This window comes from Neopsephotus bourkii, unplaced genomic scaffold, assembly GCF_033783945.1.
Source record: "Neopsephotus bourkii isolate Nb327-2 ecotype Australia unplaced genomic scaffold, CSIRO-AGI_Nbou_v1 NB_846, whole genome shotgun sequence".
NCBI classification, from domain to species: domain Eukaryota; kingdom Metazoa; phylum Chordata; class Aves; order Psittaciformes; family Psittacidae; genus Neopsephotus; species Neopsephotus bourkii.
Window position 1 is genome coordinate 1,623,961 of NW_026901342.1, and position 25,739 is coordinate 1,649,699.

Here is a 25,739-nt window from a genome sequence, read left to right on the forward strand (position 1 = left end):
CCTGCTGGCACCTCCACAGTATTGAGGTCCTTAGCTAAAGCACTATGGGCAGTAGTGAATGAGTGTTTATACCCTGCAGGAGTTGGTTAAAGGTATACTGCATCCCCTCCCAAGTGAAAGCAAACTGAGGTTTGTCTTCTTCCTTTAGGGAGCCATAAAAAGCATATCCAGTGCCTGGTGTTTTTATTTGGATCCTGGGGCAAAACTTTAGTGCAGCTCAGATGGGTTGAAGCATTCATTCTTCTTATTTCTGTGAGACCCAGAAAACTCATCATGAGACTTTAATGTTGCCATACACTTTTTCACTTTATTTTCAGTTGACAAATATACTAGAAGTCAGTGAGATCCTTGATGTTGAGCAGACAAAAGGGCTGAGTCCAGGGTGAATGCTATGGTGACTTGAGCTTGGGGTATTGGAATGAAGCTTGGGCAGCACAGCACTTGTCATCAGCACTTTTTCTTCAGAGCTTTGCTGTTCCTTTGGCACAAGTCCATTGACTGAAGGTTATTGTAGGCAAATTAAGTCACTGTAACAAATGACTCTGGAAAGTAATGTCAGGGCTGCTGTGTAACATGAGTGAGGGTAATGAATGACCTGGGAAGTAATGGGAAGCTCTGAAGACCAGCTAATAGACCCCTGCATGAAGAGTAGTGAATATTGAATAAAGAAGATTTTTATATCATTAAAGAATAATGTAAAAAAAAGGACACTGTCTTCAACCACTGAGCTTTATTGTCCATTAGAAAAATGGAGGGCAGCATTTCTACTTTGCTTTCAGCTTTAGGTCTGGAGCAATAGTGCACCCGTACTGCATCAGGTAAGAGAAGACTGTGCAGAAAGCGTGTCAGAAGAGCCTCACCAAAGTGGCCAACAGGATGTCTTCAGCATCCTCATCTGAATCAAATTTGGGTATAATGAGAACAAGGCATCTGACCAGGTCTGGAAATGAATTCAAAACAAAAAAAAATCCCAAACCAACAAAAAACCCAACTCCATCTCCTTTATGTTCTGAGTATAGCAAATTGAAAACACACAGTTATTCATACTCTGGTGCAGAGGGTTAGTATTCGTCCACATTTTCAATAGCTGAAGTCAAGGTTTCAATAACACTAAAACTTTTATCCAGGATTTCCAGTGTAATGCAATTACTGGGCAGACAAAGACAATTGAAAGGAATATTTAATGTTGCCTTGTTGAGATAAACATCTAGTTGAGCTGTTGAGATGAGCCCTCTATGTTCAGAGACTTTTTAAGAAAAGAAAAATGTTGATAATAAAATCTTATTGATGCATGTTTTAGATTAATGAAGCAAAATAATTAATATAGCTTTAGTAGTGAAAAGGCATATATTTTCACAAATATGACTGGATTTTTTTTTTCCACAGTATTTCTTTTAACAGAAGAAAATACTTCACAATTTGCAACAGTAGCAATTCTTGCAGCACTATTAATATGCCATACCGAGGCTCTAGCTTTGATTTCAGCCCATTGTGTTTAATCTCTAAAGACAGGACTCTCTTTTCCCACTGTAGTTTCTTTTTGGAATTGCTTCTGAGTCAAAATGGAATATCTCTGTTATACCATAAACATGCAAGAAATAAAAGTTTTTAGCTCAGGACAAAAGGCTGGAAACTGATAACAGTGTTTCTGAAAAGCTGTCCTTCTTTCTGTGGCGTGCAGTAGTCTTTAAATTTTGTGAGTAGATTTCAAGCCAAAGTACAACTTTATTCCTTTTATAAAATACTAAGGATTCCCGGTCTGGTAGCAGTAATCTTGAAATGCTTAGTCTGTTGTTTCATTATTCCACTGCACAGGAACACTTTAACTGCAGTGCACTTTAGCTACAGTAAAGTGTTTGTGTAAAGATTAATAAGTGGCAAGCAAAAAAGCCCTTAGACTTTACACAGGCTGCAGAAAAGCCTGGAGCAAAAGTTTGAAGTGCAGTCCTTAAAACTTGTGAGCCCAGAGTGTGTTGTTCAGGGCGGCCGTATTGCTGCTGTGGAGAGCTCCTGTTAAACGCTATTTTCTACACTAGCCAAGTGCGTGCTATACAGTTCCTCCTTGCTTCTGGCAGTGGGCCAGTTGTCCTCCTGGTTTTGATCAATGTGAAGAGAAGGTTTAGTAGCTGGAAGAGTTAATTTGCTAATTAACTCTTGTGTTCTTCAGCAATAAAGCATCCAAAGTTGGAGTGAAATAAGGTTATCGCAGTCATATTTCAGCCATGAGGACCAGGCACTCTTTGAGGGCCATGGGGACTCTCTGTAGGGTCTGTCAAGGCAGCACAACCAGTACCAATGGCACCACCCCATCCAGGAGCAGGGCAGCTGGGGTCACTGGGGACAGGCTGTAACAGGGTTGGGATGTGGGCCCCTGGCTGATCACAGCTTGACAGACTCCATGGCTGGGCTTTGGGGAGCTGGAGGCTAGTTTTGCTGCAATATTGCTTGGGCAGGGGTTGATGGCCCTGTGGAGGCTGAAATGGAGCCATAGGCAGGGTGAGAGGAGCCCTGGGAAGCTGAAACTGGGCTGTAGGCAGGGACAGACAGTGCTGCAGCACCCCAGGTGTACAATGACTGATGCGCTGGTGTCAGTGCAGCGTGATAATATTTTCACAAAATTAATTGTTTTCATTGAATTTTTCTGTATCTCTGACTGTAAGCTAGAAGTTTGTTATGAAACCGTCAGAGGCTTTTCTCATACCCATGTCTCTATTATGCTTGCCTTATGGTGTGTCTGATAACTGTTACTTCTTTCCAGGCCTGTTCCCCGCCATCTTGAACCTGGCCAGCAATGCTCACATATCCACCAATGCTACCTGTGGGGAGAAGGGACCAGAGATGTTCTGCAAACTGGTGGAGCATGTCCCAGGGCGGCCCCTGCGCAACGCCCAGTGCCGCGTCTGCGACCACCACAGTGCCAATCCCAAAGGCAAGTTTCATGTGTTTGGGCTTTGTTTGTTTGTTTGTTCTTTTGGTTTTTTTGGTTTCTGTCATTCTTTTTGACCCTTCCCTATGAATGCAGGGTGTATTAGGGTCAAGTACTTTTTACTTTTAGCCTGTCTACCTACGTGAGTGAAGCTACCTTTGAGCAAAGGGCTGACAAGTAGGCTTGAACATCTTAATCACTGTTAAACACTCCAGAGTCCAATGACAGCTTTTTTGTCAGGGAGTAATTTTCAGTTTTTACTTGTTTATGACAGGAAGAAACTGTGCTCTGTGTGAAATAAATGTGCTGGTTTGGCAAAAATGCAGCGACATGTGTTTTCAAGAGATGTTCATTTTTTTTTATTTTTTTTTTGCCTTAAAACAGAACAGCACCCAATTTCCAGTGCAATCGATGGTACCAATAACTGGTGGCAAAGTCCAAGCATTCAGAACGGGAGGCAATACCACTGGGTCACTATCACCTTGGATTTAAGACAGGTGAGTAATATTTAGGTAAGCATCATTTATTTTATGTAGGATATAAGCCAATGCAATTGATTACATTTTCCTGTGTTTATATTATGGGTTATTTAGCAATTAATCATTTAGTAGCACATGGCTAAAGCTAACATGAACCGAGTTTAACTGAGTTGTCAATTATTGTTCTAGAGCATCTTGGAGATTTCATTCCTTCCTATCAGACTGGAGTGGAAGTGATTATGTTTGTAAGCATATAGGTCACAGTTTGTTGTAGTTTGTGGCACAGTAACAACTGTATATGTGTGGATGGGAGTGCTTATACAGGCTTTCCTTTTGTCTTGATAACCTTCTTCTACCTGACCTTACTGTATTTTCCCCAACATTCCTTGAATATTTTTTCCCCCACTTTTGATTTCATGCAGATTACTTGAAACTGTGTATCAAAGGCTGATTTTCAAACAGCAAGCACTATTTTCAGGGTACTGTCATAAGCACAGATTTTATATGTGAGGATGTGTCTGTTTCTGTTTATTAATCAATCAATTTATTAATCTGTTTTCTGTTTATTATCAATCTGTCACCTGATTGCTGTACAGTTTCTTAGTAAAAAAGGAAATGATTTGGAGTAGGACATGGTAGAAATTTTTGATGTTTACTGTAAGAAAACAGAACAACATGCTTCCAAATATGAACTCTAGATCCATAGGTATTGTAGCTCAGATACTAGTTTTAGAGGAAGAGAGAAAGGTGACTAGAGGATTATTGTATTCACATCAGTTATCTTACGGTAGATCTCAAGTTAAACTCTTCTGTTTAAATTGCTCAGTATTTTGCATATTTACATTAAATCTGTAAACCTGTTAATGCAATGTAATAGTCAGACTGAAGTGTAAAATATCAGCAAGTTCAATTGCAGGATCTCCAGAACCCTGGAAACACAAACTTTCCTCAGTTGAGAGATATTCTTCAGGACTAGAAAGTGAAATACGCATGCAATGGGGCAAAGTTAGTGTTGCTGAAGGAAAAGTTGTTTTGTTGGTTTCTGTGCTTCTCTTCTGACTGCGACCACCATCTTGTAGGAAGGAGCCCTGGAAAGAAATGTTTTATGTTATATCTTCTATGAACTCTTCTGCTAACAGTTGTTCTGAGTTGCTATGGATTATGTCTCTAAAAAGAGTGATTTCTGACCCTTGGGAAGCTGTAACTGTCTGGGCAGAATTTGTTTCCTCTTTTTGGCACTTTATGGCAAAGCTTGGAGAGATTCATCATTCTTAGGCAGGAGTCTAATAAACTGGACAGAGCATTTGCTAAGTTACTAGTTTGTCTGTTAAATATGGAAGAATCAGAAGTCTGCCTCCTACCCTGCTCCAAGAAAAGACAAAGTAATTTCTGAAGAGCAGGTATGTTTCTTGGATTTTGCTTGTTGTTTTGCTTTGAACAGGTCTGTGCATTCACCTAAGCTGTTTGAAAATCAACAATCCATTATTAATTAAGGGATGCTTCCAAACTCTGGAAGAAGCTTTGCTACTAAGAAATGCATACTTGAGTGTACAGTTGGTAACAAGCTTTTGCAAGATCTGTAGACCTTGCATGAAAGTTATTTTAAAGATTAAAACAGAAAGGTGAACTTTGATGTTTTAAAATGAAGTGTAGGTTAAACAAGTGTCTAGTTTGCTCTTTAATTAGAAAGCAGAACTGTCAGGAAAATAATCACCGGGTTTCTTTTGTCAGTAACAGGTTTGGATAGGACTTTCTTGTTGTTTGAAGATTTGCCTTTGTGTTTGGTTTGTAAATGGACAAACAGGAAGGAAAAATGAAGGAGGAGGGAATGCCTTAGTGTTCTTTCCTCATAGAACATTTTCTACTTTGGAAACAGACCAGCTGAACAGCTTTAATGCTGTTGATATTTCACCAAATACATATCTTCCCTCTCCTGACCCACGCTCAGTTTCACTAATTCGATTTGAAAAGTTTCCCCCAAGGGGCCTTTCTTCTGTGTTTTCCTTGGAGAGTTTGAGAGAGAGAAGGCATCTAAGGCTATGCAAACTGAATGTAAATTACTGCTCTGTGAGAAAGGATTTGGTTAATAGAGATCGCTTGAAGTCAATGAGTTATTAGAGCTGACTTGGTGTGATTGCTTTAAGCAAGTCAGCACAAGCAAAGAAAACACAAAAAGAGTTTGAAAAACCTCAGTGATTTTAGTAACTGATTCCTTCATAAATTTGCTTGAGAATGAGTTAAAATTCTCTCTTAGGATCTTTAAAAGCATTCCTGAAAGTCAGTATCTGTATGTTGCAGTATATCTTTAGCATTGGTACTTTTTTATACAGTTCAAGCTTTGTGCTCGCCAAGTACTCTTGTCAAGTAATGTATCAAAGTAAATGTCCTTTAACTTTCCTTACCACAGTATAGAATATGTTCTCACCCTTTTGCGATGTGAAGAATGACCATCTGGTCATTATTTATGTTTTTTTAAGTGGAAGGTCTAGCAGTAAGAGGTATGGGTATGGATTTTTTTCTTGAGATTGTTACCAATGTACAGTTTAGAGATATAATCCAAGCAGTCAGGTTGGTAAATGCTGAACATAGCCTTGGCTGGCAGGTATGAGGAAGATTCCCTGGTGAAAATTGGCTTCAATCCACTTTACCCTAGGCGAAGTTCTGACCACAGTCTGTGTCCTGTATTTGACTGCATTCATCTCTCTGCTCAGAGTTGAAGGGAGTAGCGGATATTCTTTCACCTAATAGTCTACCTTGCACTTAGTTTATTTATTCTAAAAACAGCTGATTGAAGAGCAGTTCAATGCAGTCTTATTAAGAAAAGAGGGCTAATAAAATCAGTATTGAAATTGCTGTTTAGATCTTTTTCCTTTGCAGGGTCTGTGCTGTTGATAACTAATGCTAATCGTTTTTTAAGGGTAGTCAGTGGGTACATCATGGTTTTTTAGCTCACATGGATCATAACAGCTAGGTACATGTATTCTGATACTCTTCAGTTTTTCCACGACCCAGATGTATGATAGTCTTGCCTGCCCTTCACCTTCCATTAAACATATGGCAGAGGTCCAGAACTGGGGAAAGAGTGCTTTAGCAATGAAGTGTAATATTGATACCAAGATTTTAGTTATGACTTTGAGCTTCCTAGGCTGGCAATTCTACAGAAACAAAATTTTAGATAAAACCAGCAACTTTGCCTGGGTTTGACTCCTCTGGACAGCTAGTTTGTGAAATTTCAATGAATTGAAATGAATGCTGCCTATTATAAGGGTCAGCAGCATGCTTGGGCCAGATGTGAAGTATTTCTCTGTCACACCATTAAATGAAGAACACTTTCCTCAGTTTTATGACCATGCATTAGACATCTAAAGATATTTGAGGATATTTTGTATTAGGCATAGCAGAAAGGCACAAGTTTGTATATTACAAAGTTTTTGAATTATAAAGCAAGACCCATAATATCAATATCTTCTTGGAAGACCCGTAATATCAAGTTGAGAAAATACCCCCAATCCTGATTAATTCATAGATCATGAATATTTCATGAGTACTGGATTACCACTTGGGGGCTGATGTAAGACCAATTTGTAGTTTCTGCTATTAAAGAGTGGAAAAGAATGTAAATATCTTAATATGATGTGTACAGAGCTTTTATCTTGAAATCAGTTGGCAAGAAGGTATTTCTCTGAGGACAATTTTTTTGCTGATATAAAAAGATATTATTCTGTTGACTTCACTGAACCAATGCTAATTTATTGTATGTGGCAAGTTTACTTAAAAGCTTTTTGTGGCTTTGCAAAACTGATGGTGCAAGATTCAGGGTGCTCATCTGTACATTCTTACAATGCAGTTCTTAAGTAAAATAGTTTTTATTCTATTCCAAAACAACAGTTGCAAATAATGAATCAATATCAAATAGAATGTAATTTAGGAGATGTAATTTAGAATGTAATTTAGAAAGTCTACTGGATTTAGTTTATTTTACACTTTTAATATCACAGACTCCTCAGAGCAAAGTGTCACACAGAATTGCTAGGCCTCACAGTCTCTGTTAAGAACCTGGAGCCATCTTTGTCCTTTAAGAAGGTATTTCTGTGAACAGTATAGGCTGATACTCAGAATACCATTGAGTCGTTTAGGGTAGAAAAGACCTTTGGATCATCGAATCCAGCCACTTCCTTAGCAATGCTAAGTCCACCACTAAACCATGTCCCTATGTGCCACTTCTACGTATATTTTAAATACCTCCAGGGATAGTAACTCCACCACTACCCTGGGCAGCCTGTTCCAATACTTGACAGCCCTTTTGGAAGAGAAATTTTTCTTAATATCCAATCTAAACCTACCCTGGTGCAACTTGAGGCTGTTTCTTCTTGTGCTATTACTTGTTAACCTGGGAGAAAAGACCAGCACCCACCCACTGCAACCTCTTTTCACCTAGTTGTAGGGGCCCTGTCTCATGAAACTTGTTCTCTAGATCCTTCACTAGGTTTGTTGCCCTTCTTTTGACACATTCTAGCACCTCAATGTCTTTCTTGTACTGAGGGGCCAGAACTGAACACAGGATTTTAGGCACAGCATCACCTGTGTCAAGTACAGGAAGGTTATTACTTCCCTAGTCCTGTTGGCCACCTGCTATTGGCCTTCTTGGCCTCCTGGCCACACCACTGGCTCATGTTCAGCTGCTGTTGACTGGCACTCCCCAGGTCCTTTTCCTCCCTTCATGTAGTCTTCTACTCTGAGAGTTTGCACAGATTAAATTTAGACTTTTTGGACTGTAAAAATCTGAGAAAAAGAGGCTTTTCTGGTAACCAGGTTTGTATGTATTCACAGCACTGAACAGAATGGATTTTGCAGTTCCACTTAAAATGTGGAGTTAGTTGTAATAAACATTTTCGCTGCAAGGCTTGTCATGCTGTTTTGACAAACAGCTGTTTTTTAGATTCCCTTTCTGCACTCATCTTTAAGGAAAGATTTAGCTGAATTTATAAAACTTCAGGAACCAGTCTGCCAAGAGCCTTGCATTCCTCCAGAGCTGTTAATTTTTTGGTCTTCTGCATTACGTGGTTTATGTTATGCCAGTGTGATTTCAGTAAGGTATGCAGTAGGACACTAAACGTGATCCTGAGGTCCTAAAATCATATCCTTCTCTCTGTTTTTTTCAATGTCAGGTAGAGTTTGGATTTGAACTGGGGTGTAGATTTGAAGTAGCAGTTGGTACCTCTATTCTCAATAGGTTAAATATTTCTGAAATATAGGGGGGTGGGGGAATGTGTTTGAACTCATCTTTCCCTTTAATTTTTTACTTGTGGAGTCTGGGGCTCAAGTACTCATAGCTATGAAAAGGCAGAATCTTCCCTTATTGTTGCGTGCATTTGTGTAAATTGAAAATTACAACTGGGAGTCTGTATCCAAAAAGACTACCAGGAAAACTGCTTAACAGGGCATGTACCTGTGTGGATTGTAGAGCACTGGCCATGCCCTTGGAAATGGGGGCTTTTGGCTAGTGTCTGCTGTGTGGCCACTGCTGGCTGAGTTTACAGTCTTGAAAATAAAAATGTGCAAAATTTCCTGATGAATGAGCAGAAGGATTCATTCATAAATGTGCTTAAAGAACAGTGCACTTGCTGTTGCCGGATCTGCATTCAGGGAAACAAGGTTGTTACAAAAGCTAAATAAAGCAGGAGTGACTTGCTATGTTGGTATTGCTGCTGCAAAGAAGAGGTTCTTCAGTGCTAGTTTATTTGGCTGGTCTTTAGAGTGAGGGCTGAAATGCCTGTAAAATGACGCTTTTAATCTATGGCTGCTTGGGAATTGGTAACTTGCTTAGGCTTGCCCTTTTTTACCCTTGTAGCTCAGTAAGGAAATGAGTTCTGGGAAAGCTATACAGTCAAAGTATACAAATCATTAGCTCTTGACACACAGGTCAAGTTTGTCACGTGGCTGACTGGTGGGCACTGGGAGTGGAAAATGGTAAGAAACTGCCTTTGGTGATGTTGAAACCTGAAAAACTTATAAAAGTAAAATATGTGAAGAAGTGCTCCAAGAATGTTGGAAAATCAAACTTGCATTACATGGAACTCCTGGCTCAGATCCATTTGGGGTTGAAGAAGCTGTAGGATATGAGGTCTGTGAAACCCCTACCTGCTGACATTCCTTAAAACAACTTCACCTGCAGATACTGGGAACACCTTAATCCCTTCCGCCAGTTTAATTCCCTTGCTAGGGAACAGAATCCCTGAGAATGTAACACCTACTAATAGTTTTTCTTATGATTTCTTGGCTGCCGGAGCATGCATACAAAGTCCTTTGATTTCTGTTTAACCTATATTACTTCAAGGACTGACTAATTTTCCTGGTGTTGCTGGTATTTATTATATTGTGAATTTACGTGTGAAATATTTTTGGGAACCCGTGGGCTATCTGTGTAAATGGGCAAGAGTTGAGAGGACTGGGGGAAAGGAAGGCAGTGGTTTGCTGCATTTTGCATATGCAAATGTTTATGGAACCATTTACTGATTTTGGAATGTGTCTTTTGGGTTTATAGTTTCAAATACCTTCATTTCAGCTGTTGATAAACTATAGGAATGTGGGAAAAAACAATTCCTAGATGTTTTCAGTACCAAACATGGCTGTACTTTTTCTGGAAAAGCATTGACTTGAAAAGATTTAGCTTAGTGAACTGTGCATTGAATACGTGCACAGTGGCTGTGAAAGTTTTTATCTTTAACTGGCTTTTCCCCTCACTCCCCGCTCACCAACCAAATTGATATTTAAAATAAATTTAGCCTGCATACTCTTGTGAATATCTTTTATTTCTGTAGCAGTGGCTGCAGTTAGTTTCTGATGAAACATAGCTCATTGTTACTAGTTGGAACTGGATTTAAAACTAGCTACATCAGCTGCAGACTATAATGGGTCCTGAAAAATCTCACTGTAATCAAAAGTTGATCATTTGTTGTTCAGCCGACTGTGTAATAAGTAGGGAAGTAGTTTAATTGATGACAGCAAGCAGAGAGGAAAAGTAAATAAATAAAAGACGTCATAGAAGAGTTTTTCAGGAAAATTCCCTACGTTAGCACTGAAAAAAAAAATGAGACTCCAGTCTTGCATCTTTTATGCAGTTGAGAGAAATGATTGACTTCAAAGGAGCTCAGCCAGAGAAAGTTTCCTAGTTTTAATAGTTTTTGGCAGTTCTCTGCTGTGATGGAGAAGATACCCATACAAGTGACTTGTGTCACATACAAGTGTCTTCAGGTTTAAAAGGATAATATGACTCAGTGTGAAACAAGCATATAACTCAACTGCCACTGGCTGAATCAGTGATACATGTAAGGAATACTGTTGCTTGACTTGGGGTCTGCCTGAGTTCTGTTCTTTTCCCTTTAAAAACATCTACTTCAGATGATGTAAGTTTTATGTAAAAGACACTCTTTTCATGGCAGCTGGATTATCATTCTTGGTATTCACTTAACTTTGAAATTTTAAGATTGTGTTGGACAGCAGAGGATTCGCATACCTCAGAGAAATTTTATTTCTAAGACTGCAAGGCTGTGACTAAACAGTGAGCAGACTTCTCTTTTTTTTTTTTTTTACTTGCATTGTTGAAATGTCATAAAAGTCAGTGAACAAAATCCTCAGTTTGTGTAAAATTTTTTTTTGTTTTTATTGAAACAACTGGAAATGTTCTGTTTGTGTATGCTTGTTGTCTCAAAGGATAAAACTGGAGTGCCTGAAAGGAAAATCAGACTAAGTGAATATCATGTTTTAAGTTACATCTGATTTTAATCAGAGCTGAGATAATTTAACTTTTTTTTAAGTATTAAAACTAGCAAGTCATTTGAAGATAAGTATCACCATTTTTTTCCCTTCTCATGTCTGCAAGATCTCCTAAGCAAATCTGTTCACTTAAAGAATGTTTTGTTTCAAAAGTAGTTTCCTGAATTGCACACAGAATGCAGTTACTACTTACCTCTGTGTGTTTATTTCCCCTTTGACAAAATCAAAATCTGCTCTTATGTGGCAAGTGCTGTTCTTGCTCTTGGTTTAATCAGTATTGCAAAAAGTAAGAAAACTCAAAAAAAATTTAAATTTAAAATGTCTCAAATTGCTGATTGTGGCCAAATTGGAGCTCAACATAGTATTAATACTGCACATGCACACAGGAGTTACAATTATACCAGCTGACCAGGCAGTCTGCTCAACGGTGGGAATACATACCTCTGAGATTGGTTGAATAATACAGCATTTTTCGTTCATGTAAATGTGGCTTGATACTGTAATGTATGTAAGACATTAAACTCCTCAAATGGAAGTCTTAAAAGTTTCCAAAAACAGCCTTTTAAAATGAGGGGATGTAGTAGGTACTGGGTAAAGAAGAAGATACAGCTTTGCAGTAAGTGCACTTCAGTGTGAGTGTCTAATGCTGTGGCTGGCTGAGGGCCAGTGTGGGTTATCTGTCTGCCATGACAAGGTCATTTAAAAGGTGATATAAACATAATTACTGCCCTGGCTACTCACAGGAGTGCTGAACAGTGCTGTTCACTTTGGACTCAGGATTGTTAAAAAAGTAGTCGATGCCTATATAGGTTAGAAAGTGCGCATCTTAAAGAAGCTACTATTCTTAAATAAGGTTATCATGCTTATATTTGTCACGTTAATCTTATTTGTCTCTGCGTGTTTTCAGCAGTGTCTTTAAATAGTCTTCTTAAATAACTTTAACACAAAGTGAAAATGGAATGTACAGAGAGCTTTAATATAGGGTGTAAAAAGCTTATCAGAAATGCTGTTGCTGAGGGGATTAAACTCCCAGCTAAAATCTGAAACAAAGAGTTGTTTGGATTGCAGCTGTTCTGAAAATAGAAAAAAACCCCAACAACCTAGCTCTTCGAAGCCCTCAGTGGTGCAGTGAAGCTAAATAACAATTTCTCATAGAAAGAATGTTAGACACAAGTAGTGCTGAAACATGCAGTGTACATGCAGATTTCAGCTATTACACAGAATGCTGTATGGAATACATTGTCTTTTTTAGTCACATAAACAAATGATTTGGTGTAATACTCAGAGTTTGGGCAAAAAATGATAGATGTTTCTGTTAATAAAAGATTAGACGGGACTTTTGTCAAAACTTTGTGCAAAAATTTATCCAGTCACTGCACCAAATTTTACCCACTTCCCAGGCAAACTATATACTGCTTTTAAAATTTGAATTTGTTACCCACTTGGCTTCTAGCAGTCTTCGACAGCATAATGAAGTGTTAAAATTTCCTTCTTGCATTTTTTTAGGTCTTTCAAGTTGCATATGTCATTATCAAAGCTGCTAATGCTCCACGACCTGGAAACTGGATTTTGGAACGCTCCATAGATGGCACAGAGTTCAGACCATGGCAGTACTATGCAATTAGTGATACTGAATGTTTAACTCGTTATAATATTACACCAAGAATTGGGCCGCCAACTTATAAGAGAGATGATGAAGTGATCTGCACCTCCTATTACTCCAGACTAGTTCCTCTGGAACATGGAGAGGTATGTTTGTTTTTGAGCCTGCTATTTGTAAGAACATGGACTGATAGCAGTTTGAAGGCATTTGGGTTACAGCTACAGAGTTCATTGCCTTCAGCACTACCAGATAATCTATTTTCCTTCTTTAATGATACTGTTTTTGCACCATATACCAGTATAGCAAACTTTTAAATGTCAGGATGAAACATGTCTCTGGCTCTATGTATTCCCATTACTAAACATTTTTGTTCTCTCCAGATGATTTGATGATAGCTATTAGCTGTGAATTATTAGTTGCTTTATCCTGAAAGACTATAACAGAAGTTCTATGTTTTGTCAGGTTTTTCATTTAATAAAGAAAACCCCTGTGTAAGGAGCACCTGGTTGTGTGAGATAAAGCTGCAGACACTGTTGAAGTGCTTGGCACAGCTGGAACTCCTAAACAAGTGTTGGCATTGTTTCAGGGATGTAGCATAATTAAAAGAGCTACGAGTTTTGCAACCTCACTGTTGATTGTTCTTCCATTTAGCAAACTATTCATCGTACTTGTGTAATTTATTACATAGTGTCAGCCACATAATGAAATGATACATTAAACCCAGCGGTTACTCCATTGTGTGTGCTATAATGTAAGGCCATGATAATAAATGCAGTGTTATCCCATGGAGAATGCTAGTAACTCTTAGCATAACAGAAGCAAATATGTTTTGATTTCTTTGCTAAAAAAAGAATGGAGTGTATGCAGCTAAGGGCTAAAGTGTGTCAAACTTTCACATAAACTTAAAATGATGTTTCAGCAAGAAAAAAAAAAAAAAACACAGAAAAATTTGGTTACATCAAGTCCCATTCAGTTTAATCAAATGTTTATTGCAATGCTGTAAGCATGTATCCCACAGATCAGAAGAATCTAAATGTCTAAATGTAGATGTCACTTACTAATAGCATTTTTTTGCCATATCAGACATTTTGTCAGCTTGGCTGCTAGATTTTTCACAGATTTGAAGAGGCGTAGCTGCTCTACTGTAAGCTCTGCTGTCTGTGTCATTTATACTGCTTGGAGATCTGCTTCTAGAAATCCATGTAGTGAAGTCAGTGCTCATGATGAATTCCAAGGCTTAAAGTACAGTTTTTTGGAAATGGTCTCGAATTATGGAGGACAAGTAAGCCAAAAACATAATAGTGCAAATATATCTGTGTATGTAAGCCACATGTAAGCAATATATGAGAGTGCAGCAGTGTACATGGAGAAAAAGTATTTTTCTTCCTTAGTGTCTTAGTTCCTATACCAACTGTTTCTTCCTTTTCCTGCTGGGAAGGATTTCTTTTTTGTCTCTACAGAATTATAGTACGGTATTACAGAATTTATCCTGATCAAGCCAGTAAATAACCTTGGAGTTAAAATGTAAATAATGTTTCATATTTCATCATTTGAAGGCACTACTCATGAGTAGAGAGAATATATATTACCAGAGAATTAGAGGTTTAGTTAGGCAAAACTACGGAAAATGCAATGGCATGTGTCACAGAGGAGGTAAGGCCAGCTGGTTTTAAGAGGCCTTTCTGGATCCTTAAATCTCTAGAGTCTAAGTGATAAAGAGGAGATACAACACGCTAGAACTCCCAATGCCATGGTTAGGTCCTCCTCTTTTTGTTTTAAAAATAGCACTGAGTCCAGAAAATTCCACATCTGTATTTAAGGTTTAATAAGCTAGGATGTTGTGCTCTGTAATAAAGTTGCGTTTGTCTATAGTGAGTGTGTGTATATATATTATATTTTTCCAGTAGAAGTAGTGTGGTGATACTTGAATATTTGGCCAACAATTCTGTCTAGTAGTTCCCAGCAGAATACGACTTCTGAATGAATATTTTGCACGTGGTATGCCTAGAGAGAACAGATTGAGATGGGTTGGGCATGTTCAGTCTTCACTTGTATAAAACATGGGTACAAGGAGGAAGAATGTGTTCTGAATGTCTGATGGGATGGAAGAAGTGGTCTGAAATTGCAACAAGGAAAACATTGTTTAGAGGTTAGGAGATTTCTGACAATAAAGCCAGAAAGGCCTGGAATAGATTGCCTTGGAGGATTGTAACGTCACGACCAACAGTGGTCTTCAAGAACAGATTGGTCAATCATCTAAGAAAAGCCCACTAAATTCTGCTTTAAAGTAGGAAGTGGACTAGAAGAATTCCCTGTGTTTTTATGGGAGCTGAGTATTACATAAGGTGGTGTTAATTTGTAGGTTCAGACCTGGAAAAAGTTGTCTGTCTCATAAATATTATTCTGCAGTTGGAAAATTGGTGATGGGTAGTTTCTGAATGGACCATTAGAAAAGTGACATTCTTTGAACACATTGTAGACTACTTTGAACACAATATTAGAATATTTAGAAGCAAAAGTAATAGCCCATAAATGCCAAAATTATAATATTGGGAGTGTGCACGCTGTTACTACTCTCTGTATGTCTTTGAAATACCACAGTTACTGTTTCGGAAGCCGTAGCTCCACTACAAAATTAAGATTTAAAATAATAACAAAATTATGTAATATTTAGAAACATTTTCAGAGGAACAATTTGACAGTACTAGACAAAATTGAAACTATAAAGAGTAGCATATGAGACAAAATTACTCTTCATAACTGAAGGTATGTCATGGACTCTAAAACGTAGCTGACAAGCCAAAAGCATGATTCCTTATTTGCTGTGATACCGAGTGAACTGTTTAACATTTGCATGAGGCCTTTACAGTCTTATTTTTCAGTTTCTTCCATTAAACAGTGCAGGAACTGCATGGTCATACAACACTAAATCCTTGTGTGTTCTGAAGTTGCTTTGGGGAGAAGGAAGGAGCTGTTGCCAGAATAAGTTGTGCAAATCGATACCAGAAGCCATCACAGTGGGGCCAGTTAGGATTGTGGGAGAAACATGGAGGCCAGATGGGTTGGTTTGTGATGGCAACACTTTGCTTTCAGTTATCTGTATTGTGGTTTCCCACTGTGCGCTCATATCAGTCGTGTAGTCCTTGCTGATTGGGCAGCCCTGTCCCCAAGAAGCAGAGGATTAATGACGCAGATTGGGCATGTGCACCTTACCGGGTTTTGTGATGCGATCTTTACAACTTGCAGAGGAGAAATCTGTAAAGACAGAACTGTGCCTGTAACCAGTTACATGCTCCATCTCAATAAGGAAGAGGAAGGAAACCCACGGACTAGTTTTTACCTTTATGCTATCTCTATGAATGTCCGGGAGACTTGAGGCTGTGGCCTGTGCTGTGAGTGGTGGTTTTGGAACTCTGTGAGTCAGGAAGCGGGAATTCTACCTACAAGTAGAGGGTGGGGAAAAAAAAAGAATTCCAGGTAGTTTAACGTCACACCATCCTGAGTTGCTGGAAAACAAGCTTACATTCTATGTTTTTAATTCTCACACTAAGATGTTTATTGTTGTGGTTATGTATATGATTGAGCCAGTGTCTCTTTCTAGATTCACACGTCACTGATCAACGGTAGGCCTAGTGCTGATGATCCTTCACAAAAGCTTTTGGAGTTTACTTCTGCACGATACATTCGCCTGCGACTGCAGCGCATTCGAACTCTTAATGCTGATCTCATGACTCTCAGCCATAATGATCCTAAAGAACTAGACCCCATTGTTACCAGAAGGGTAAGCTGATTCCTCATGAATGGTATTCAGTATGACTTGATGGGAAAGCCTTTTCTGATCTATTTGAGCTGAAGACAGTTCTTGAGCCTTGACATTCACAGAGCTGTTTTGATAGGTTATTAAATAATTCTTGCCTTCCCTTTGACATTATTAACAACAATACTTCATCAGAAACAACTCTGGAAATACGCTTTTTAGAGATAGTTTTTTTTATTTCTTTGCTTTTTGGTTTATTTGCTTGTGTATCTCATTTATGCTAGGAAATTTTTACAATGCTTTATCATTAAAATAAAAAATTGGTTTGGATGATGGAAATGTCACCTGAGGTTGCTTTTGATGCAACTGCAGTACCTTTTCTTCTTCAGTTGTGTTTAGTTTCTTGTACCTGGTTTTGTAAAAGGGCTGATGCAGCTCTTTTCTAAGTGTTCAGCAGCACCTTTATTTTATATTACATTTAGATATTTATTTCTGTCTGTAGCATTTGGTTAGCATTGGTCTCATTCAACTTCAAGCTGAACACAGCTGCTGTGAGCCATACACTGTGAGTTTTAAGAAAACAGACATAAAAGCCGATGAAGCAGGGAATTCAGTGAGAAACAGTTCTGCTTCTGTTGTCCTACTTTTCTCAGCCTTGACCTTCTTCTCTCCTCTTCTGCGAAGTTAAAGACAACAATTCATGATAAGTGCCTGAATGTTTTTTGAAATTCAAGCCCATAACATGACAAAACCCCACCATAAAATACTAAACACAATAAAAAATCTAAAAGCATAAGAAAGTGTGAAATCAAAGAAGCTAGTTTGCTCCATCTTCAAGATCCTTCAAAGAAATAACAGTCCAGAAGTCAGCATGTATGACCACCCAGGGCTGCCTTGTCCTCCTGAAGCAGATGACTGTAGGGTTGTTAGGTCTGGGAGTCCTGAACTCTTTCCTTAGAAGTATCCTCAAAACATGTTTCTTTCTCATTCCCCGGGAGTGCATGTTTCCCAGGATACAAACTGGCCAATCATGCTGATACTGCAGCTGTAACTGAACCCAGATGGTCATTTCCTGCCTCTTCTTTGCCTTGAAAATTAAATCCTTTCCTTATGTATGTTGCTTTTGCTCACCACCTGGCAATATTAATGGACTGTACTCTGCTGTATCACCAATATTTAAGCTAAGAATTTGAATAGAATAATACACTGCCTACACACTAATAGCAAAGAGCTGGTCAGGAAATGAGTGCACAGACTGGTTTTAAGGGAAGTCAAAGTTCCCATTGTAAGCAAGTGTACTGTTACTCCACAGATTAAATTAAAATACAGCAATTTGTTATGCTTCGTGGCTTCTTACAGGGTGAAAAAGGTTGGGTTTTTTACAAGTAAATTTTTGCTGAGGTTACATTTGGTACTCTTTCCTGAAGCTGAGGAATTGTGCATACTTATTTAAAGTCAGTTAATATTTTGTACCAATGAGGAAAAATAATGGTGTGTGTGGGATGAATAACAAAATGGCAGATTTCCAAAACGTCTATAATTTTCAAGTATTTATTTTTCAAATTGCACAGTAGTTGAATGCTGGCATTTTATTTTCCAGAGTAGGGTGGAAGATGCAAATACAAATAAATGTCATTTATTCGTCTCTTTTTCAACTTTGTTTTGTTTTGTTTTGTTTTTTTCTCTAGTACTACTATTCAATAAAGGACATCTCTGTTGGTGGTATGTGTATTTGTTATGGCCATGCTCGCAGCTGCCCCCTGGATGAAATCACAAAGGTATTCTTTAATCTCATTAATTTATTTTCAGAAAACAACTTTTCCAATTGTAAAAAAAAAAAAAGACTTTGCCTAAGGGAACCAAGAAAGAGAAGGCTAAAAGAGATCTTACGATATGGTGTACACAAATTATTTGCTATAATTTTCATTGTTTTCTGTGCAAACATATCTGTGTCTCCGGTAATGTAACTTTCTCAAAATAAACTCTTTGGCAATGAATTTAAACAGTTTAAGAGGCACAACAGGAAAAAATCTCTCTTGCAACACAGGAGATTTGTCCCTCCTCTTCTAGAAAGACTATTCCTGGGTAGGTGATACATATACAGCATGGTCGAGCAGTCCAATGCTAATTCTGGGTCTTGATATTTTTTTGAGTAAATCTGATATTAGACAGACTTTTGGCAACATTTATTAAATTATCAATTAGAAAAATATTCCAGGAAAGCAAACTCTTTATTCTTAGAAATTGCAGTGTCAGTGTGAACACAACACATGCGGAGAGAGCTGTAACAAGTGCTGTCCGGGCTACCATCAGAAACCGTGGAGACCAGGAACCATTTCTGCTGGGAACAAATGTGAGAGTAAGTGTGCACAGAGGTTTAGATTGTTTCATCAAGGCTTACTATTTTCTTGTTTGAGGTTGCTTTTCATACATATTCATACTAATTCCCAAGAAAAATCTGAAACTATTAACTGCCTTTATGGGATCGTTTAAAGGTAGAGAACCTACTTCTAGGTTAAGATTGTTTTAAATATTCTATCCAGTGTGACTCCCTGTCTAGTGAAGCTGTCATGTAGTAAAGGTTTCAGAATCTCTTTCTTTTAAAGAGACTTGGGAATTTATTATGCTCCTGTAAAATTGAGCAGATTTACATCAATCATTTTGTTAGGCGCTTGAAATGCAAATTTCTTACGTTGGTCATAAATTTTGGCAGATAAACAACTTTGTTCTGATAACAAATATTTTGAAAGAAACTGCTTATTGGCCAATTGCATTCCAGGTTGTCTGATGGATGACTTCAGTTGTACTAGTATGGCTGAATGTGTTGCTAGTTAGTGCATCTTCTCTTTTCACATAGCTAATGCACAGTATGAGCTGCAGACGGTTAAGAACCTATTAGATAAAACTTACAGTCGCATATGGAAAAGTGGTCTCTTTAGAAAAGTGGTCCTCTTTAGATGAAATATTTATTCAAGTCTTAATGTCAGCTTTTTTGTGAAGTAAGTGTTTATGACTGGACTGAAGTATCTGCTAACCTAAATTGGGTTTATACTTGTTTACTGGCAGTGTTGACTTCTCAGGCTTTTGTCTGTAATGCAAATAAGAGAAAAGTTAGGCATATTTTCTTCTATAATGCAGAGGATAGAAAATGAAAGAATAATAGTTATAACTATATAATTATTAATAGTTATAAAAAAACAAATAGTATGTATAAATAATTATATGATAGTATATATAAATAGTTATAACTATATAGTAACTACATAAAAGTTATTGCTATTAGCACACATCACTATAGACATGATTCCTGACAGGATTGCCTTAATGGGATCTACAGAATATTGTTAAAGACAGTGCTATTAAAGTGGTGACAGTGGTTTTAAAATGTGCTTACTTGCTAAGAAAGCAGTGTATCAAGACAGCTGAAGCTTATAGTGTGGTTAAACAGAAAGAAACCCACATTTTTGAGATGGATTGATATGCTTTTCTACTTATACTTTCCCTTTTGCAAAGTGTCAGTTATAGGAACTGTTACATAATGTAAATAAAAACCCCAAATTTCTTTTCCATTCTTTCTCAGAATGCAACTGCCATAATAAAGCAGAAGATTGTTATTACAGTCAGAGTATTGCAGATCAGAAAAGGAGTATGGATGTTCATGGCCAGTACATAGGAGGTGGCGTATGTTTAAACTGTACTCAACATACTACTGGAATCAACTGCGAAATGTGTGCTGATGGATATTTTAGGCCAAACAAAGTAAGATTTGGAAAAGTGCCATTCTAATGTTTTGGTGAATTACAGCATGACATGATGATGTGTATTTTATCTGATTGTAAATAGTATATATATTTTTATCAGTTGCAGAACAGCAAAGAACCATAGAGGTTGGTTGGGGTTTTTTTTTATATCTGATATGCCACCAAAACTTTCAAGGCAAAACAAAATGCTTGAAAAAATGTGTGGGAGGGGAGGTCAAGTTGTTGGAGAAGAGAAGAATAAGTGAAGATAAAACTTGAAGGTCTAGTGTGGAAATGTAGATGTTTTGGTAGTAAACACATTTCTATTGTGGATAAAGCTCTATAAAGTGCCAGTATTGGAGTTTCAGTGTCTTAAGAAGTGCCAAAATTGTGTACCATCCTATATTAGCCACTTTCAAACAGTGTTAAAAAGGACCATTACATGGTACTGAGATCAGACTCTTTGTCTCATGAGATGTAACAAATACTCAACATGATTATTGTACAGTATGTGCTTCCTGAGCCTGTGTACTTTCCATTTTATTGACAAGTGTCATTCTTTGGAAAAATGACCTAAACACAGCAAAAGACATTTGTTAAGGTGTGACTAACAGAGTTAAACATATGAACTTCTTGCAATTTTAGAGGTCTCTGTATAACAAGACATGCTGAACTATATTTCTGCTCCACAAGGTCTTGCTTTTGCAGGTTCATGCATATTTTAAAAAACCATGCATTAGAAATCCAGTATAAATTGGTGCAGAGAGCAAGGCTGAGTCTGTAGGTGTATGGTTAGACAGCAGGTACAGATCATCCAAAGAAATAAACTGGAGCTGGTGATTCTCTGATTCACTTGCTGTAAGAAGCATTGAAGGAAGGTCTTCAATCAACTGGTAGGCAATAAATGTGTATCTAGAGGTCATTACTGATTTGCTTTGCATCTGAAGCACCTCAAAGGAAATTTTTCCCTGAAAGAAAATTCAGAAAATTTTCCTTGTCATATGAGTTGTATTGCCTTGTATTTCAAAGCCTATAGATCATGAATCAGAATGAATCTTCATGAGTAGATGATCTGTCCTCCTATTGAACACAGAGCCAAGGTTTTCTTTAATTTCCTTCCTCTTTGAAACAGAGTATCTTTGCAGAAAGCATCCATTCTTGTCTTAAACATTTCCATAATCTTTGGCAAACCATCACAGAGGTTAATTGCTGTTACATTAAAAAAAATATAAATGCTGAATGTGTCAGGCTTCATCTTCCAACCAGTAGCAGTTGCTATACCTTTGTGCTGTTGAAGACCAAATTTTGTTCCCACATTTAAGTTTTCTCTAGGCTGCAATCCCTTGATTTTCTGTTTAATAAAATTAAACTAGTCCCTTGATCTTCTGCTGAATGTTAGCTTTTCCAGTCTTTGTTCATATGAATTCCAGTGATCTAGTTCCAGACTAGTACCAGACAAGAAACAGATGTAACTTTACTTTTCCCAGTCAATATTGTGAGAATTTGACAGAGAATGTTCATTTTGTAGGTTTCTCCTTATGAGGATCACCCCTGCTATCCCTGTAACTGCGACCCGTTTGGTTCTCTGAGTTCTGACTGCATTAAAGATGAGCACCATTCTGACTCACAGCGTGGTAAGGAAGCAGGAAGCATCTTTTCTCTAAACTTTAAATCTGACTATGTGCCTGGATCTTGAAGTTTGAGGAAACACTACTTACTTGTGAAGGGCTGCCACTTAGGTACCAATTCAAAACAATAGCAAATATTTAGGAAGCAGAGGTGAGGCGTAACATCATCCCTTTAGGATTTACGGTATGTCAGGTCCTTGAATGTGTTCTTGTGTGGGGAAGGCAGCTTCTGACTGTGTAAAACAATGTGAAGGTCTGAGATCTAACACTGTTCATGAATGCTGTTATAGCTGTCACAAAATCAACTTTGCTGCAGTTTCTATGCATCTGGTATTCTAAACATGAAAAGTAGATGGTGAGACTGAGGTTATGCCAAGTCTGAAATGTAACATGGAGTGTAATAAAAAAGAAATGTTAAGTTGCTTGCGCCCTCTGAGACATCTTGAATGCAGTCTGCTGCCTACTCTTATTTATTTGTTTCTCCATTTTTGCTTTTCAAGGCGCTCGGCCAGGTCAGTGTCAATGCAGAGAAGGTTACACAGGAGAAAAATGTGATCATTGTGCATTCGGGTATCGGGGCTATCCAAACTGCCAGCGTTGTAACTGCAGCCTGATTGGTAGTATTAATGAAGATCCATGCACAGAACCTTGTGTTTGCAAAGTGAGTATTAAACTGTCATTTTTGTTTCAAATAGATCTCTGGATTGACTTGTTTTTTTAATAAGGAAAATTACTTAATTAACTGGGAAAATCATTGTTTATAAGAAGCAACCTGGTGTAACTGTACACCTGACAACCTAAAATTTAATTACTAACTATTGTATGGACTGAAAAATGTGATAACTTATGTTGAATAGTTCTGTATATTGCTGATAAATCATTTTCTATAATAACAGGCCAAATGGATGTTAAAATCAAATAATAACTGCACATGTGTGAATAACTGCACATGAGTGTGCACAGAATTATTGCATGCCTAGCTGGGTTTGATTTAAGGATGAGCTGGTATTTCTCTGCAAAGTCATAGATTTCTTGTAAAGAAAGAACATGTTCATAACATCTGTTTTATGTGAAGAAACAGCATGCATTTGGAAAGAACTATTTGAACAATTACATTAGATGTATGTATGAAATATGATTTAATTATTCGATTACAAAATATAAACCATAAAAAAAGGCTAAAAAAAAAAATCCAAAACAAAACCAGAGAGCAGTTTTGCAGCCTTCTTTAGTTTTTGGTAAATATCCAAATGCCTTGAAATATCCTGCAGCTGTAGATTCTGCTGAACTTTATTACAAAGCTGTGTGTCAATATTTAAAGAAGTTACACTTAATTTCTGAAGCAAATGTTAGCTAATAGTTTATGTATTTGTTGCCAAGTATGACAGTGAAGAGGAGCCAAGTACTCGTGGTTTGTTTGACAATTTTTCTGAAACTTCTTACTCCTTTTGCATAATTTATCTGATCCAAAATGCTGAATGTATAAATAACCAGAGTCCGGAACAAAGAAATAGCTCCATCTGCCAATTAAAATACGAAGAAGGAAATAAAACAGTTTGCCTAATTTTGGCCCAGAGTAACACTACATCAGCTAATGCAGCTAACTGGTGAAGCTTTTGTAGAAACTAGATGAGAAACTGACCCCTTTAAGTGCTGTCATGGGCATGAGCCTGGTGACCAGGATGTTTAGGTCAGATCACAGGGTGTGTCACCAGCTAGCAGTCCACCTATAGAGTTAAAAGGAAAGAAGAAGAAAAGTTGTATACTCAAATATCAAATGAAGGAGACAAGACTTCTAAGCCTATGCCACCTTTGTGAACATAGTAGTACAAGCTATTCCTTTTTATACTCTAGTTTCGCATTATTTGATCTTTAGTGAAACATAGCTCTTGAGATCTAGACACTGAGTAAGGTTTTTATTTTTCATTAAGAAATACATAATAATTTCTGCCTAATAATGTTAGAGACAAAGTGAAATTTGTGATCCAAGTGCATCTTGAAGACTGAGAAATAAATGTTTGAGAAGAGCATACAGATATTATTTCTGTAAAAATACAAGATTTAAAAATGTCAATATGTCAGGAGGCCCTTTTCCTGAGATTTTTCCCCAAGTTTGGATATTAACAAATAGAAAGCAGTCACCTTCAGCCTTTGAATTGGAGCTCAGACCATAAATTTCTTCACATGGTTTGTAAAAAGAGTTTGTACTCTGCTGACAAAAGCACATAGCCTACCTCTTTCGAGAAGTCTTATGTAAACCCGACATGCCAAACAATGGTCCAGAAGAAGAGACTGTTGGTAGTGTTGCCACCAAAGGTCTCAGATTTCTTTCTGGTGAAATTTGCTCGATGAGAAGTAATCTGGCAAACTGGCAGAAGCTTTTCAAACCCTTCTATGTGCTGAAATTTCACAATAGAGCCCTTCCCAGGGCATGTTTAGATTTTGATGAAGGTCAAATTCTGATTAATTTTCAAATCTGTTTTAGTTTTAATCGCTGAGTCTTATTCAATAATCCTGCTGTGCTGAAATCTCTTTTCTTTTACAACCTTCTGAATGCTGTTATGCCTGAATCCCCTCTAATTCACTGTGTTCGTTACAATAATATTGCTGATGCGAAACAAATATGCCATTTACAGGAAAACGTAGAAGGTGAAAACTGTGATCTCTGTAAACCAGGATTCTACAATTTGCAAGAAAGGAATCCTCAGGGCTGCACAGAGTGTTTCTGCTTTGGGGTTTCTGATGTCTGTGACAGCCTAACATGGCCCATCAGTCAGGTATTTATATGTTATGCCCGTGACCTGATATTCTTTCCTCAGGCAGCTGCAAAATGTGCTATATTTCTCTTTGACATGTGCCCAAGTTAACTTCAAATTCTGGCATGTGCCTCCTTACGGAGGAATGGATTTTCAGTGTCATTTAGCAGCTGAGGTAATCAGCATCTCTCAAGGAATTACATAAGTATAATGATAATTTTATTAAGAGGATGAAAATCACATTTAGTATTTGTTCCTGTGTAATAGAGAGGTAGAGACAATCCTCGTCTGAAGCGGCATATTTGCGTGTATTGGATGTCAGACTGGGATAATGAAAGCTTTAGAGATCTATCAGTTCAGTTGAGTTTAGTGACTGCTTTCTCAGTGACACCAAGCCTGACTCCATTAACATCACTATTCTTTCTTGCAGATATCAGACATGACTGGATGGCTTGTTACCGATCTGTATAACACAAAGAGTGTGCAACCTCAGCGAAGCCAGTTTGATGGACCCCGTCAAATAAGTATTAACAATACTGAGGCTGTGAAAGTACTGAAACACACTTATTATTGGTCAGCACCTGAGACATATCTAGGAAATAAAGTAAGTTCTTAGAGTCAAAACTCCTTCATAGTTTCTCTCTTTTAATCATAACATATTGATCTAACTATATAGTTTTTGTAATGAAAAATTACACATAAACCACAATATTACCAGACTTCTCAAGCTATCTTTGCTCTTCAAATCATAGTGTTCCTAGCCAGACATTCCCAGTACTCTCTTCTTGCTCTTTGAGCTTTTTATCTTCCCCCTTTCTTCTCTGCCTATTCTTGATACAATATAATCTTTTTTTTTTCTTGACTGTCACTAACTTACCCGCTCACATTTTCCATACTCTTGGTTCCTATCCACAGCTTGCACCCTTCACAACTTGTCCAATGTAGTAGACAAAATCATTAAGTTCTTCTTACCTGTCTTCTTGGCCATCTTTTATTTCACATTTATTAGTTTCTAACAATAGTCTTTAATTTTTGCCCTGGTTACTACTTAAAGCTCTGGGTCTGGCATTTTTG

The 25,739-nt window shown here is 37.7% G+C and overlaps 1 protein-coding gene across 2 annotated transcripts in view; it reads left to right on the forward strand.

The window, feature by feature from the left end:
• LAMA1 (laminin subunit alpha 1) overlaps positions 1–25,739 on the forward strand; it is a 99,197-nt gene that overhangs the window by 17,559 nt on the left and 55,899 nt on the right. For both annotated transcript variants that reach the window (XM_061356331.1, XM_061356330.1), the window contains exons 2-12: positions 2,759–2,929; positions 3,311–3,423; positions 12,688–12,930; positions 16,386–16,565; positions 18,230–18,319; positions 18,783–18,900; positions 20,122–20,300; positions 21,810–21,915; positions 22,410–22,570; positions 24,546–24,686; positions 25,096–25,269. In XM_061356331.1, the coding sequence (XP_061212315.1) occupies positions 2,759–2,929; positions 3,311–3,423; positions 12,688–12,930; positions 16,386–16,565; positions 18,230–18,319; positions 18,783–18,900; positions 20,122–20,300; positions 21,810–21,915; positions 22,410–22,570; positions 24,546–24,686; positions 25,096–25,269 (1,676 nt within the window). The remainder of the gene's footprint in view (positions 1–2,758; positions 2,930–3,310; positions 3,424–12,687; positions 12,931–16,385; positions 16,566–18,229; positions 18,320–18,782; positions 18,901–20,121; positions 20,301–21,809; positions 21,916–22,409; positions 22,571–24,545; positions 24,687–25,095; positions 25,270–25,739) is intronic.